Source organism: Salmo salar, chromosome 10 (genome assembly GCF_965601325.2).
Source record: "Salmo salar chromosome 10, fSalSal1, whole genome shotgun sequence".
Classification (NCBI taxonomy): Eukaryota; Metazoa; Chordata; class Actinopteri; order Salmoniformes; family Salmonidae; genus Salmo; species Salmo salar.
The window spans coordinates 76,939,801-76,955,757 of record NC_138300.1 but is presented as its reverse complement, the minus strand read 5'-3'; the positions used below and the strand labels follow the sequence as shown (position 1 = coordinate 76,955,757).

Sequence of the window (15,957 nt, the reverse complement as noted above, 5' to 3'; positions counted from 1 at the left end):
TTTGAAGTGCTGCTATCTTCTATACAGTCAGTAATATTGACAAAGAAATCAGGATTTGAGAGGTAGAAATTAAGTTCATTTAAATGGGAGCCCGGTAAAAGTTAGCATGAAAGGGTTCAAAACAGAAGTACATAACATACTGTATAATCTCATAACAAGAGCATTTAAAAACAGCTGAGTCCTCATACATTACATTATCCAGTCCATCAAATATCAAATAAAAAAATTATAAATGGTTAATCAGAATTATTTTAAGATCAGCATGATAGGAACTTCCCCTGTATACATACGAGAGTATAACATAGGAGTGTATAGCATTGAATACTTGAGGGAAGCACATGCACATACTTTTGTGTGAAAGCTCATAAGGTTGTGTAAAGTACTGTATTTAGACTTGATAAAAGTAAATACCATACAGTACCATGTAAGCATTTGACTGTTTGAGATAACCGTTGACTCTGCTGGAGTCATATAGTCCATTACACACAAATTACAATTTTAAAAAGGTAGACTCTGCGTTATGACGTTGCCACGACCAGCACCACAGACATTGAGATGAGTGTGATGCAAGACTTTGCTCTCACAGAGTATCTGCCAATATGCACGGGTTTGCTTCACGCTGCTAAAGTGGTAGCTACGACGGCACCAAAACAGCAGAAAAGTTTAGCCTCGTGCTTCAACGCTCTTAGTTGTTGCGGAAAATGGCCCAATAATCGCTGTTAACTTCGTGCAACACTGAGTTTACCTTTAAATTAGAGCACAGTTAAAAAAATAATCATAGTATTCTTACTTCCTATTAAAATAACCACGATGCTAACTTTCGGCTAATGAATCCAGTTCCTATGCCTTTAAAAATGGTCAACTTCACAGCAAATTTGTCAGACACATTAGTAAAAGTTGATGTGATTGCCTCATGCAGAATTCAAACTGCTGATTATAGTAGTTCTCTACCATCTTGCTGGCATCAATTATTCATATTTCATATGCCTCCTTCCCCACCCCAACTCATCGAACTCCTACAAGTGGTAAACACACTTTTTTTGGTATGCAAAAACAACAGGATTCGCCAGCAATATATCCAGCAATATACTGTTTTCATAAAAAGTATGATATGGTTATAGTAGTGGTTAACACCAATTCCAGCGCATTGTTTTTCCCAGAGGTGCAGCTATCTACGGCCAGGGAAGGACACTTAAGCCTAATTTATACCCTACATATGGATGCAAGATCTCCAATTAGCTACATAAAATGGCGACCCTGCATAGTTCCGTAGTCAAAATACGCAGACGTGTGCAGCCCAGCAATTTGTAACAAGTACAAGATTGTCATTTTGAGTAGCTAATTGAGTTCTTGCGTTGCGTATGTACGTGAGGTATAAATTAGGCTTTACTCACTCACCCCCCCCCCCAGAGTGAGGAAGAGCAGAAAACAACAAGTGTCTTTAAAAGGAAGTCAATAACTAAACAACGGAACAGTCCTCAGATACAGTGGATCCTCCCTTTAGGCGGCAATTTAGTAAATGTTGACTGTGTAGTATGTTGTGTTTCAGTCTGTTTTAGGACTACAGCGCACTTTCATTTGATCTTTAAAACAGGTTTCAATCGGTCTCTTGATCTTTTGATTCCTGCTCCATGTCAGCTACTTGTAGACGTGATGGTCAGAAGCACCATTGTCCGTGCGGTTGTATAGAACTTGAGTCTTTCTGATAGCTGGGTCGTGTTCATTAGGGCACGCAATTGAAAATATTTAGCAAAATAAAACAAAAATGTAAGTTTCTTATTGGACAAGTCCGCATAGTCCCTTTCCTGTTTCAGTCCGTTTTCTTCTGTTTGATGCCTAAATGAACAGGACCCTGGTGTCAGAGACCGGTTCCAAAGATTGTTCCAGACAGTTCCTGTACGAAGCTGCTCATAATGTGAGAGGTCAGACTGAGAACTCGGCGCCGGCTTTCCGGGAGCTAGTAGTGAGTAGCCGGCGCAGTCGGAGACCGGCAAACGGGTTGATCCACAGCAGGGACGGCTGGCCCCCAAACACGCTCCTCATGCCCTCCCAGCGAACTTGCCTCTCCCACGTGGGCTTCTCATTCTTCAGACGCTCAATCTCCTAGTAACACGCACACACACACACAGAGGGGTAAACGGCAACGCAAGGTGAGAATTCAATAAAAGTTGAGCTAATGGTCAAATAACCACAATGGTAAATTAGCCTGTCATAGGTCACGAGTCTCATCAACATCACTAAGTTTCTTCTTTCTTACATTATTAACAATTTTCTGAATGAGGCTGATGTCTCATTTGTAAATAGGCCCCATTTCCCTCCTGATTCTATTGACAAATGAGACTTCACTACCATGGCCATGTGCTTGTTCAGAGGGGCAGAATCTTATTGTTGATAGAAATGGTCAATGTAGAATGGCGTTCTGTAATGCCTTTGCCCTACTGAATAAGCCCTGCATGTCTATCTATGGTTTGTCTATGTAGTTTGGCTCCTCACCGTCTTGTTGCAGATGGAGTGGACCTGAGAATGTAATGTATAACATGGAAACAATTCTTAAATCATGCACAATACTCTATCTAATCTACATTGTATATCTAATGTGTGTTCAATTCCCACAATAAATCACATAACACAAATTGAAAATCTATGCAATCACTGTGCAGAAACTTACTTAGGATAAAAAATATAAAAAAATGTCTGCTAAGTGGCATATACTGTTAATCTCCTCACTGTCTCATCGTTGCAGATGGAGTGGACCTGAGTGCCAAACATGATAGCTGTGAAGCTGAGGAAGAGGAGGCCCTCAAGGCAGAGGAAGATCATCAGCATCACCGTCACCGGAGGGGAAAAGTCACTGCACTCTGGAGGGGCAGAAACATCATCCAGCATAATGACATCAACACTGACCTCAATGTAGTTATATTTGAAGCTGCGATCCTGAATTTGAAAATCAACAAAACGGCTGCCCCGCCACTTGATTTGCGATAAAGCTGAGGGGTGGGGGCAAAAAGGAAAAATAACCCCTATCAAATTCATAGATGGAGCAATGGCTGCAAAGAATGATTGACCATTTTAATTTGGTGGACTTTTTAAGCATATTTTAAACCTGTAACATTTTCTGAACAAAGACTTTGTTTACAAACAATTGAATCAAACAACCTTACAATGCTTATCATACATATTCAGCCCCTTGGATTTCTTCACATTTTATTCTGTTACAAAGTGGGATTAAAATGGATGAAATTGCAATTTTTTTGTCAACGATCTATACAAAATACGATGTATATATATTATTACATAAAAAAAAAAAGTTAGACATACAGTTGAAGTTGGAAGTTTACATACACCTTGGCCAAATAAATTTTCACAAATCCTGACATTTTATCAGAGTAAAAATTCCCTGTCTTAGGTCAGTTAGGATCACCACTATATTTTATGAATGTGAAATGTCAGAATAATAGTAGAGAAAATTATTTATTTCAGCTTTAATTTCTTTCATATTCCCAGTGGGTCAGAAGTTTACATACACTCAATTAGTATTTGGTAGCATTGCCTTCAAATTGTTTAACTTGGGTCAAACGTTTTGGGTAGCCTTCCACAAGCTTCCCACAATAAGTTGGGTGAATTTTGGCCCATTCCTCCTGACAGAGCTAGTGTAACTGAGTCAGGTTTGTAGGCCTCCTTGCTCGCACACGCTTTTTCAGTTCTGCACACAAATATTCTATAGGATTGAGGTCAGGGCTTTGTGATGGCCACTCCAATATCTTGACTTTGTTGTCCTTAAGCCATTTTGCCACAACTTTGGAAGTATGCTTGGGGTCATTGTCCATTTGGAAGACCCATTTGCGACCAAGCTTTAACTTCCTGACTGATGTCTTGAGATGTCGCGTCAATATATCCACATAATTTTCAATTCCTCATGATGCTATCTATTTTGTGAAGTGCACCAGACCCTCCTGCAGCAAAGCACCCCCACAACATGATGCTGCCACCCCCATGCTTCATGGTTGGGATGGTGTTCTTCGGCTTGCAAGCATCACCCTTTTTCCTCCAAACATAACGATGGTCATTATGGCCAAACAGATCTATTTTTGTTTCATCAGACTAGAGGACATTTCTCCAAAAAGTACAATCTTCGTCCCCATGTGCAGCTGCAAACCATAGTCTGGCTTTTTTATGGCGGTTTTGGAGCAGTGGATTCTTCCTTGCTGAGCGGCCTTCAGGTTATGTCGATATAGGACTCGTTTTACTGTGGATATAGATACTTTTGTACCCGTTTCCTCTAGAAACTTAACAAGGTCCTTTGCTGTTGTTCTCTAGGAGACAGAACGCGTCTTCTTCCTGAGCGGTATGACAGCTGCGTGGTCCCATGGTGTATATACTTGCGTACTATTGTTTGTACAGATGAATGTGGTACCTTCAGGCATTTGGAAATTGCTCCCAAGGATGAACCAGACTTGTGGAGGTCTACCATTTTTTTCCTAAGGTCTTGGCTGATTTCTTTTGATTTTCCCATGATGTCAAGCAAAGAGGCACTGAGTTTGAAGGTAGGCCTTGAAATACATCCACAGGTACACCTCCAATTGACTCAAATGATGTCAATTAGCCTATCAGAAGCTTCTAAAGCCATGACATCATTTTCTGGAATTTTCCAAGCTGTTTAAAGGCACAGTCAACTTAGTGTATGTAAACCTCTGACCCACTGGAATTGTGATACAGTGAATTATAAGTGAAATAATCTGTCTGTAAACAATTGTTGGAAAAATACCTGTCTCATGCATAAAGTAGATGTCCTAACCGACTTGCCAAAACCATAGTTTGTTAACAAGACATTTTCAGAGTTGGAGTTTTAATGACTCCAACCTAAGTGTATGTCAACTTCCGACTTCAACTGTACATACATACATGAATACAGTTGAAGTTGGAAGTTGTAGACCTCCACAAGTCTGGTTCATCCTTCGGCGCAAATTCCGAATGCCACGTTCATCTGTACAAACAATAGTACGCATCTTTAGTATGAAAACTAGCATAGCCATGTCAGCAAATGACTGCTGTCTGAACACACACAAATCTGATTGTCACTTGTAACTTGCTGTTTGGACAGTCAGTATTCCAAAACAGATTTGATAAACAAAACTGATTTGAGCATTAAGGCCTGCAGTGTGAACAAGGCTTAAGAGCTTTGCACACCTGGATTGTGCAATACTTGCCCATGATTCTTTTCAAAATTATTCAAACTCTGTAAAGTTGGCTGTTTGTACATTGCTAGACAGCCATTTTCAAGTATTGCCATAGATTGTCAAGTAGAATTAAGTCAAAACTGTAACTAGGCCTCTCAGGAACATTCCTTGTCTTGGTAAGAAACTCCAGTGTAAATTTAGCCTTGTGTTTTAGGTTGTCTTGCGGAAAGTTTAACTGGTCTCCCAGTTTCTGGTGTAAATCAGACTGAACCAGGTTTTCCTCTAGGATTTTGCCTGTGCTTAGCTCCATTCTGATTCTTTTTATCCTGAAAAAAAACTTCACAGTACTTGCTGATGACAAGCATACCCATAACATGATGCAGCCACCACCATGCTTGAAAATATAGTGTGCGCTCCTCTTTGATGTGTTGGACTTTCCCCGAACTTAACGCTTGTATTTAGGACAAAAAGTGAATTTCTTGGCCACATTTTTTGCCATATTACTTTAGTGCCTTGTTGTAAACAGGATGCATGTTTTGTAATATTTTTATTCTGTACAGGCTTCCTTCTTTTCACTCTGTCAATGAGGTTAGTATGGTGAAGTCACTATAATATTGTTGAGCCATCCTCAGTTTTCTCCTATCACAGCCAATAAATTCTAACTGTTTTAAAATCACCTTCGGTGATGTTGAAATGTCCTTCCTCTCCGGCAACTCAGTTAGGAAGGACGCCTGTATCTTTGTAGTGACTAGGTGTGTTGATACAACATCCAAAGCCTAATTAGTAACTTCACCATGCTCAAAGGGATATTCAGTGTGTGCTTTTTATGTTGCACTTCTTTGCGAAGCATTGGAAAGGCTCCCTGTTCTTTGTGGTTGAATCTGTGCCTGAAATTCACTACTCGACTGAGGGACCGTACATATAATTGTGTGTGTGGTATACAGAGATGAAGTAGTCATTCAAAAATCATGTTAAACCCTATTATTGCACACAGAGTGAGTCAATGCAACTTATTGTTTGATAATTATTTTAAATGTTTTAATTACGAACTTCTCTCATTGCTGGAACTCCCCAACGGGCTCGGGAGATGAGAAGGCCAAGTCATGCAACGCTTCTTAACACCCGCCTGCTTAATGCGGAAGCCAGCTGCACCAATGTCCCCGCCACAAGGAGTCGCTAAGAGCCAAGTAAAGCCCCCCCGGCCAAACAGTCCTCTAACCCAGACGACGCTGGGCCAATTTTACGCCGCCCTATGGGACTCCTGGTCACGGTTGGTTGTGACACAGCCTGGGATCGAACTCGGGTCTGTAGTGACGCCTCAGACCGCTGCGCCACTCGGAGGGCACATTGTGTGATTTGTTAAGCAAATTTGTGCTCCTAAATTTATTTAGGCTTGCCATAAGAAAGGGGTTGAATACTTGTACACCCATGACATTTGAGTTATTTATTTTTTTATAAATTTGTAAACATTTATATAAATTGTCTTTTAACCTTGACATTATGGTGTATTTTATATAGATCAGTGACAAAGTAATCACAATTAAATCAATTTCAATCCCACTTTGTTATGCAACAAAATACTTATGATGGGTACAGTATTTTGGCAAGGAAAGTCCCAGATTGTGTCGTTAAACAGGGCACATTGAAGTCAATGTAGTTGTATTTAAAAAGGAACAGTATATTTAGACAACGACTCATATAATGACACTCACCACTCCACTGGACTTTGACACATGTTACAAACTGGTACCCACTCAGGGTGAGAGCGTGGGTGGAGATCATCGCTATATACATCTGTGGGGGGGAAAAAAAAAAGAAAAAAAAAGTAGGAATTATGACTTAACTGTAGTATTGATGGTAAAACATTCATTTCAATTCATTGTGCATTGACAATAGCCATAGGCATAAAGACACAACAAAAAGCCACCTGACGACCACAGCCTATATGATCACAGCCTATCCTTATAATAAATTGGATTTCTCCTATCTGGCGAGAGTTAAAAAGCACAGCAGCACCAATGTTTCCTTGTAGCAATCAGTTAACAGGGACTGGTTGGTTTACGGGCTTTTATGATAAGCAAGGTGAAAAGATGCCACAAATAAAGATGACAGTTAGCCCAATCGTTTTGTCAAACCCATTGTTTCCATGCAAAACTACACAATAGCGATGTCAGTCGCAAAAAAACTACATAATTTTGCCCTATTAGTTGATTAATTGGACTGATGTACTAGAAATGCATTTTGCCATTTCCATTGTGCACCTGGACTTAAACAATGTGGATCTGAGATGGAACTCACAGTGAAGAGGACAAAGAAGCGCTGGTTGTTCTCTCCGACACAGTTGTTTACCCATGGACAGTGGTGATCCATCTTACGGATGCAGCGCTTACAAATACTACAGGAGAAGGAAACAAAACCATGGTCATTAGGCACCAAACGGAAGAAAATGTACTGAAACTGACAGGGACTACTTGGACTGCTCCAATATGAAATGTTCCTTTTTGTTTTCCATTGCAAAAGTTTTACTACGGCGTGGACTAATGAACAGGACCCGGCATATTGGCCTAAATAGAGAATTTTGCCTAGTTACTCAACCAGGAAAACCCTGGCCCTAGATACCATAAAGCATAATACAGAAAGCACACAACACATTTCTTTCTCACCTGCAGTGGTGGGCTCGCTCAGGTTTGATGCTGCAGCATTTGGGACACTTATAGATGACTTCTCCTGGTTTCAGCTTCAGGCTCTCCATGTATTTCTTGGTGGCGTTGCCTTTGGGCACAGCTCCCTAAAAACAGACAAGGATGGACAGAATGGACACAGGCAGACTGACATGTTTGGACAGACTCCTTCAAAACTTCAAGGAAACTCCTCGTAAGTCAGTTCTTTCATTGCTAATAGGACAACACATGGTTCCTATAATGTGCCCATGAACATCAGAGTGCTCTATTATGATATTCTTTCTGACTGTTTATTTTACTGCTTGTATGGTCCGTCTTGCCCTCCATTCAAAGTCACTCGCTTTTTCAAGTCACCCAACATTACAACGCATCCTCGCTTCTTTGCTACGGTGGGCCCTAATGAGCGCGGCCCTGCAGTGGTCAGTTCACTCACCGGGTCGGTGAGCATGGTGCGCAGGTGCGAGCTGAGTGCCAGCACGGCCAGGCAGTTGAAGACCACGCCGTTGACCACAGCGTACCAGAAGCTCTTGGAGGGCAGCAGCATGACAAAGGTGACCACGAAGTCGGCGTAGAGCACGAGGAACCAGGTGATGAAGGCACAGACCATGCCACAGCCGTCCTGGATGAACCACACCCGTTCCGCCTCCCCTACTGCGGAACCCGCTGCAGCCTCCTCCCTGTCCAGCAGGGGGTGCTGTTGCTCTACATCTCGCAGCCGATGACCTGAAGACATGCTGCCCTGCAGGGAGAGACAGAAAAAGGGGATATGAAAGCACAGAAAGAAAAATATAGTATTTGTTCGAATAAAATGCTTTGGTCTAATTGTGGACATAGGCTATTAAGCCCTACTTCGTGCCCATTGACTAATTAGGCGTACGTTGTACTCACTTTTTGTTAGTGTCCTTTAGAGTGCCATTGTGTCCAATCTTCAACACTACTGATGAGAGCATCCAGGGCCTGACTTCTCAGGCCACATAGTTTAAAGTGAAACAGCCTTGCTGTAACAGGGGTGTATTCATTACAGAAACCATTTACAGTTTAAGAATCAAAAGGAAGCAAACAGAGAAAATGGATCGAAAGGGGAGTGCCCTAACTGGGGTCTATTCAATACAGAAACTGTTGACCGTTTAAGAACCATACGGAAGCAAACAGCAAAGATAGAGTTTCTATTGGACACATTCAGGTAAGTCCCTCCCCGTTTCGGTTGCTTCTGTTTAAGCGGAATGAATACACCCCTGAATTTGTCCAATATAAACTCTCGATTGCGTTTCCGTTTGTAATCATTTCTCCAAACAATTGCAAAACTGGCGTTTCTATTAGACAGATGCAGGTAGGTACCAGCCTGTTTGCGGAACCTGTCCAATAGAAACTGACATTTTAGTTCGTTTGGCAACTGTTTTGTGTAATGATTACGGTGACAGTTCAACAATCCATATGTATAAATCAGAGGTCAACATCTGATCCAGTAACAATGTTGTGTACACAGCAGATGGAATACCATTTGCACATCCCTTTTAAACAAAGACATTTGAGAATATGGCATTATGCAGCTTGCTAGCTAACGAAGTCGTAAACACATAAAAAGACAACTAGCTAGCTATTAGCATTGCTAGCCCTCCGTGGTGGTTGATGTTAATAGGTTGTGCAGTAGCAAAGTTCATTGAACTACTTACGAAACAAACGATTGACATCCGACAGTAGTAAGCTAGTGTTGTCAAACTTATCTCTTTGACTGATAAACGTTAGCTAGGTAACGTTAGCACTTCTAGCCAGCTGTCGGCTAACATTTAGAACTGTCAAACATTAGTGAGCAGCTGTAGGTATTTGCGCTAGCATTATTAACGTTAAATATTAAGTAACTCAATTCTTACCCTCAGACAGTTTACAAGTTTCCTTCTCGTGGAATAATGCTTCAATTTCATTCATGACAGAGCCCCACTCAAGGCAAGTAGCTAGGCTAACGCTAGCTACACAACAATGTTTGGGAAGCTGCATTTCCGGTATGGGAGAATATTTCGAGAACTGTCCAATTTTGTTATGATCAGATTTGTATACTTAAAAAAACATGTTTTAATCATTTAGCTACTTATTTAGTTTATTAAATCAGAAGTTTTTTTACAACAGGCAAACATTTGCTTTTTGTAATTACAAAAATTATGTAAAGAGACTACTCAGTAAACCTACCTGTGTACTGTAGGGTTTAGCCACTGGGCCCCTCCCATATTTATGTTACCTATGTTACTGCATGTGGTGGGGTCCCAGGCAGTACTAAACAAGGTGCCATAAAATATTGAATAAAGAACATTTGACATTTTGGAGGATCATTCCTGTAAGAATGTGAGAATGCATAAAGCAATAACACGTTTCGAAACAGGCCCTGAAATAGCTTGAACATATATTCACATAATTTAATTACAACATGTGGGACTTTAATTCAATCATTCCTTGGTTATGGAAACCTAGTTCTAAAAACATGAAGTGATGATATTGTGTGGAAAATTCAGTTTTAGGCCAATACCTTGACTCTGTGTATGTATTTTCTAGTATTTTTCTAGTCAGTAGACCCATTTTCACTGAATCTGATTGTGTGTCGAAACCTGCTTGGGATCTGCTTTTGTTTCGGTCAGGGGCATTGGTATAGCATACATTGTTCACTGACTGTAATTATTATTATCTTACATGATGTATGCTCTGCCAGTGAGCAGGCTCGAAGGACAAGATTAATGTCCTAACGCCAAGACTAATGTACTGCATGTATTGTAGCCTAATCTTCTTATAAATTGTTAAACAAATATGTGGCATTTCCTGTCTGAAATGTGCTAGTTATTGTTTTCCCAAATTAGTGTCATCCCAAACTAATGCAATATGGCGTAATTACAGACCGCAATTCGGGGCATTTCTTGATGTGGTCGTTCCTTGGTATTAGGAAACATCCTTTGGTGCTTGCCATTGGTCAGTTCCGATGTTTTGAGAGTGATGGTTTCTCTGATGATTTTTGTAGGATAATGAATGTGGCAGGTTAGGATAATTAATGTTGCAGGTGAATTAGGATGGCGGGTTAGGAGAATGAGGTTAAGGTTAGGAAAAGGGTTAGGCGTAGCTACAATGATACAGTTGTCAACAACTGTTGTCCCTGACGCGAAAGCAATGACCACGGACCAATGGCGAGCATCAATGGGTGTAACCTGAAATTAAGAAATGCAGAAAACGCCCCTAATTGCAGTCTGTAATTACATCCTTCTCAACTAATGTGCTAACTAGGTTTGAAAAAATCAGACCTGGGTTCAAATACTATTTGAAATAATTTCAAATACTTTAGCTGGGATAGTTTGAGCTTGCCTGGTGCAATGGAACCAATAGAATAGTCTTCCCATCTGGGACTCCAGGCAGGCTTAGGCAATCGCTAAAAGTATTAGAACATTTGTAAATAGTATTTCAACCCAGATCTGTTAAAAATAAATAGAAGGGAGTATGTCAATCACAGGAGGTTGGTGGCACCTTAATTGGGGAGGACGGGCTCATGGTAACGGCTGGAGCGGAATGGGTAGAATGCTATCAAATACATTCAATTTGCATCATTCCGTCCGTTATTATGAGCCGTCCTCCCCTCAGCAGCCTCCACTGAATTGTCAATGGGTAATATAAAAATCTCAATAAAATGGTAATCATTTCATAACATAATGGCATATGGTGACCATGCTGTTCTATGTTGACTGACTAAAATCACAGTCTCTATCTGTCACGTCTCTATTTGAAAGTCCCAAAATAAGATTTAAAGTAAAAAATGTTCTACTTAGCCAAATTCGAATAAACTGGTAAAAGTCCTGCATAGTCAAAATCATGTTTTTCTTTAAATTGGATAATATTTGGATGAAACCAGATTAAAGTAGGATGACCAAAGTATGAAAAATGACTATTGCTGGTACATTGATCAAGTTTGATCTTAAAGTTACTGGTCCCCTCCCCATGTTAAAAATATGAATTCAGGAGGCGGGATTATAGGGGCTTTATGTGACATCACATAAAGCGTCTCATTTTAGTTCACAAATGGTACCGTCTTATTCTCATACATAATTTAAATAAGTACCGTCTTGTAACCAGAAGGCGTGTTGTAGGGGAAAACGTAGTCAGTTGTACAACTGAAATGTGTCTTCCGCATTTAACCCAACCCCTCTGAATCAAAGAGGTGCGGGGGGCTGCCACGTCCATGTCTTCAGCACCCGGGGAACAGTGGGTTAACCTCCAGCAACTTTTCAGTTAGTGGCTCAACGCTCTAACCACGAGGCTATCTGCCGCACTGTGTTCACAGAAGGGCGCGGTTTACATAGCTAGGTAGCTAGTCTACTGGTTCCAAAAATGTACTTCAGAATATCAGCAATTAGAATTACAGATTTTTCCTATTCATTTAAGGCAAGGATACTTATAGGTCTCCCCTTTCAGCTGTCTCTGGTGAGTTACTGGTTAGCTTGGTCTTCAGCCAGCATGGAACAAAGGAGGGGGAAGGGTCGCTCAAAACTCAGATATGTCAACTCACCAGACACAGCTGAAAGGGGAGACCTATAAGTATCCTTGCCTTAAATGAATAGGAAAAATCTGTAATTCTAATTGCTGATATTCTGAAGTACATTTTTGGATGCCAAATGGAGGAAGTATAAAAGTTATTGATATCACTGATAGTCATTGTTTATGAATATTGTCTGGCAGTCTATATAGTACCCAGACCTCATCCTGTCCAATTCTTACTGAAAAAGTCCAAGATTAAACATGGCTGACAATTCCATTTGGACAAGCTAGCTACTTTAAACAGCCAATATTTTGTCTATGTTGATGCTTTTATAATAACCAAACAATTGCATAAACCAACACAAATAATTTGTGAAACCATGATGTGATGTGGATTTTGCATACAATTTCAATGTGCTTGAGATGACCTCACTGTGTCCATGTTGCTCTTCGACATAGGTGTTTCAAAGAACTGTCAGTCAAGGTGAGCTCCCCTCCCACTCAGCCTGTCTTTTCAGACTTCCTGATAGTTAGACATGAGAGAGAACTTACATTTTCTCAAATTCATAGCATTTGTATTGGGAAAAATATTATGGGGGATGTTTTGGTCACTCAAAAGGCTATTTTACATAGAAATCAGGATGACTGTGCGGGATCTTTAAACCATATTAATAATCAATCAGTGCAGATTAAGTAAATGCATGCCATCTCCAAGAACTTATTGTGATTGTCTCTAAGAACTTGTTTTTTTTAAAAGCAAAGATGGATGGTGGATTGATGGGGGTCAAGGTTTTTTCACAAAACACACAGGAACATGAGGATGGCTGAAGAAGCGCAATTACATTACTGTAAGTAGTCACAGAGGAAGATAGATGGCAGTAGAACGCTTCTCAAAATCTCCCTTGCAAGCTGCCTTTCCTCATGCTTTACTGTCAGATAGCTACATAACACAAAGTAGCACCACAATTCCACTGGCTCCTAACCCAAATCTTCTGAGAACTGCCAAACAAAAAGGCTGCGTTTACACAGGCAGCCCAATTCTAATATTTTTTTTCCCATTAATTGGTTCTTTGACTGGTATTTGATTGGTTCAGATCTTTTCACATCAGATCTTTTTTTTTAGAGCTGATCTGATTGGTCAAAATACCAATTAGTGAAAAAAATATCAGAATTGGGTTGCCTGTGTAAACGCAGCCTAATTGACCCGTTCTCTTCACTTGCGTTTTCAGTAACCATGTTTAGATTGTCAGCCAAACAAATGTCGCCACTCTCCAAAGAGCAGGATCATCACAGTCTGTTTACCACCGCTGAAGCAAAGGGAAAAAAACGAATGACTTTAGGTGTACGGATATTTTAATGTTTGACCATGTTGCTTAGCTTCACATAAACATGATACATGGCTAAGTAGCTATTGACACATTAAACTGCAGTACTACATTGCAGAACTGCTAATCATACAAGTTACAAAGCATTTATACTCTAATTCATATCATACACAGAAAATTGGCCAGTATTACCTAGTGTTGATTTTTCAGTGTAACATTTCTAGTGTTAATTCACGTGTTCAATTATCTCTGTAAGTGTAAAAATGAACTTTTCATTGGTGTAAAAGAACCCCACTGTTGGTGTTAATAACCAAGGTTTAATGTTAGAGTGCGATTGTGTCAGTTTTACGCTGTGGGGAGTAAAATGTTCCTATCAAAACCACACCCATCATTATCATATTTCCCAGCATTCAGGGAGCTATATTTTTTAGGATTTATTTAATTTTCAGTTTTTGCATGTACATGGTTAATGATAAGTCATATGCTATACACATTGTCGTGTCTTTGGGGTACCATTAAACTGAAGACATGTTTATCAATTAACTCCCTGTAATTATTATCACGCGATTCAACTGATTAATCGTTTAATTGTAATTAACTAGGAGATCGGGGCACCAAGGAAAATATTCAGATTACAAAGTTATAATTTTCCTAATATAACTTTCCTATATTACAACATTATATATTCTATTCTATTATAGTATAGGCCGATTATCTTCTGGTTTAAATGGTGTATTTTACCTCGCGTCCAGTCTCATTCCAAACGTGGTAAATTGTTGTATCTGCACGAACCCAGTCTTTACTAAGAGTCATCCATACATCAATTGTCTTAAAATCATTTATTTACTAAACTAAGTAATTCACAGAAAGTATACAAACAGTAATTATCGTCACAAAGAATTGGTAGAGTAATGTGCCCTAGTGGTCTAAACAGGCGTGGCTGGTGTCTTGTAGAACAATGGGTCATAAAATGTTCAGCTGAGGATGCACACAGAGTTCATTAATATTAACAATTGATATGCTAATCCTTTGCACATGAAAGCTCACTCATTTGGGAACAATTGCAATCAATATATATTTACGCTCAGTGTGTCGTCGGGATCCTTGTTGAAGAGTCGTTCTGTTGGCGAGTTCTCTCTCTCTCTCTCTCTCTCTCTCTCTCTCTCTCTCTCTCTCTCTCTCTCTCTCTCTCTCTCTCTCTCTCTCGGTTAGAATGGATCTTTCAAAGCGACATTCATTAATGTCGTCATAGAATGGATGTTTCGTTGGTCTTCGCGTTCAATGATATAATTTCTAGCTGCAGACTATTAATTAATATCAAAGACTTGTTCTTATTCTGTCGGTATCAATAGTCTAAAAGTTAACCACGTGGTATAGTTCACTTTCAGTAGAGGAATTGGATGGTAAAACCTATTAGCCAACTCGCAATGGAGTGGAGGCCTGGTCTGAAGAAAGTAGATCAGGGTATAGTTTTATAGTGAACATGTCACATGACGCCTGGTCCTGTCTGTGTCCCTAGGGGCGTGCCGATGACTGAGTTAAGCTTGGTACAGAAATACAATTCTATCACATTAACATCAGTACATAGCATCTCAATGTATTACAAATAGCTTTATCCTTATTAATACATTCTATACAACCATGTGGATGCAAGTCTCATCGCTGAGGCTATTATATAAACATTTTTATGGTAATATGGCTATATTGTCTCTTCTGAGTATCACAAAATTGTACCAAGCGGACCAGTTCGTAGCTGGATTCTTCACCAATCTTTCATACCTTCTCCAGAACCTAAATGTCATTCGGTTCCCCAATTCTGTCAGTTGGAAGAATTTCCTGTGTCTCTCTATGGGACATGTGGCAAGAGATTCTCCTCTTAGAGTTTTACAACCCTTTCACACAGGGCCTGGGTGGGGGGAGGTAGGTTGGGGGATGGTGCAAGGGGGGAGGGGGTCAACTGTCCTCCCTGTACTCAAAGAGGCCAACGTCATGACAACAGATAAATAACATACATTTTTCTGAAACTAATACAATCAGTTAGTTAGATTTATTGCACCTGTTACTGAAACGTTTGTTCCAGTTGGGTAGTTACCTTTCTCAATGTTTTTAATTCTGATAGTAATTCTAAATTCAGGTTGCAGGTAAATGACGAGTCTATTGGTTGGGATAGCTTAACTCTAGCTGGATTCCGATTGAAATTTCACATCACTTTGCAAGCCAAAATAATGTTGCTTGGCGGCCTGGTGTAGCCTGTAAACAAGGAGTGTCAGG

General features: G+C 40.1%; 1 protein-coding gene across 5 annotated transcripts; it reads right to left on the bottom strand.

Annotated features, from left to right (window-relative positions):
• Nucleotides 1–54: 54 nt before the first annotated feature.
• Nucleotides 55–10,068, bottom strand: LOC106561068 (palmitoyltransferase ZDHHC7). 5 transcript variants are annotated; one of them, XM_045688094.2, is made up of 9 exons: nucleotides 10,043–10,068; nucleotides 8,747–8,856; nucleotides 8,292–8,597; nucleotides 7,841–7,965; nucleotides 7,476–7,572; nucleotides 6,890–6,971; nucleotides 2,728–2,858; nucleotides 2,494–2,517; nucleotides 55–2,103 (listed from the first exon to the last, which is right to left on the bottom strand). In XM_045688094.2, exons 3-9 carry the CDS (start codon nucleotides 8,589–8,591, stop codon nucleotides 1,924–1,926), a joined length of 939 nt encoding a protein of 312 aa, XP_045544050.1. In that variant the 5' UTR covers nucleotides 8,592–8,597; nucleotides 8,747–8,856; nucleotides 10,043–10,068; the 3' UTR covers nucleotides 55–1,923. The 5 variants fall into 5 exon arrangements, with proteins under 5 accessions (XP_045544050.1, XP_045544049.1, XP_045544051.1 ...); XM_045688093.2 differs by lacking the exon at nucleotides 10,043–10,068 and adding an exon at nucleotides 9,730–9,969; XM_045688095.2 differs by lacking the exon at nucleotides 10,043–10,068 and adding an exon at nucleotides 9,730–9,922 and having other exon boundaries at nucleotides 8,747–8,852.
• Between the last annotated feature and the right edge of the window lie 5,889 nt (nucleotides 10,069–15,957).

Bases quoted from the DNA above. Each gene is read 5' to 3' on its own strand.
- LOC106561068 (XM_045688094.2), bottom strand. From the start codon at position 8,591: ATGTCTTCAGGTCATCGGCTGCGAGATGTAGAGCAACAGCACCCCCTG. The intron at 7,573-7,840 runs GTGAGAAAGAAA...CTTCTCCTGTAG, and splicing joins GAGCGAGCCCACCACTGCAG to TATTTGTAAGCGCTGCATCC. The intron at 2,104-2,493 runs GTGAGGAGCCAA...GCGTGTTACTAG, and splicing joins ACTCCATCTGCAACAAGACG to GAGATTGAGCGTCTGAAGAA.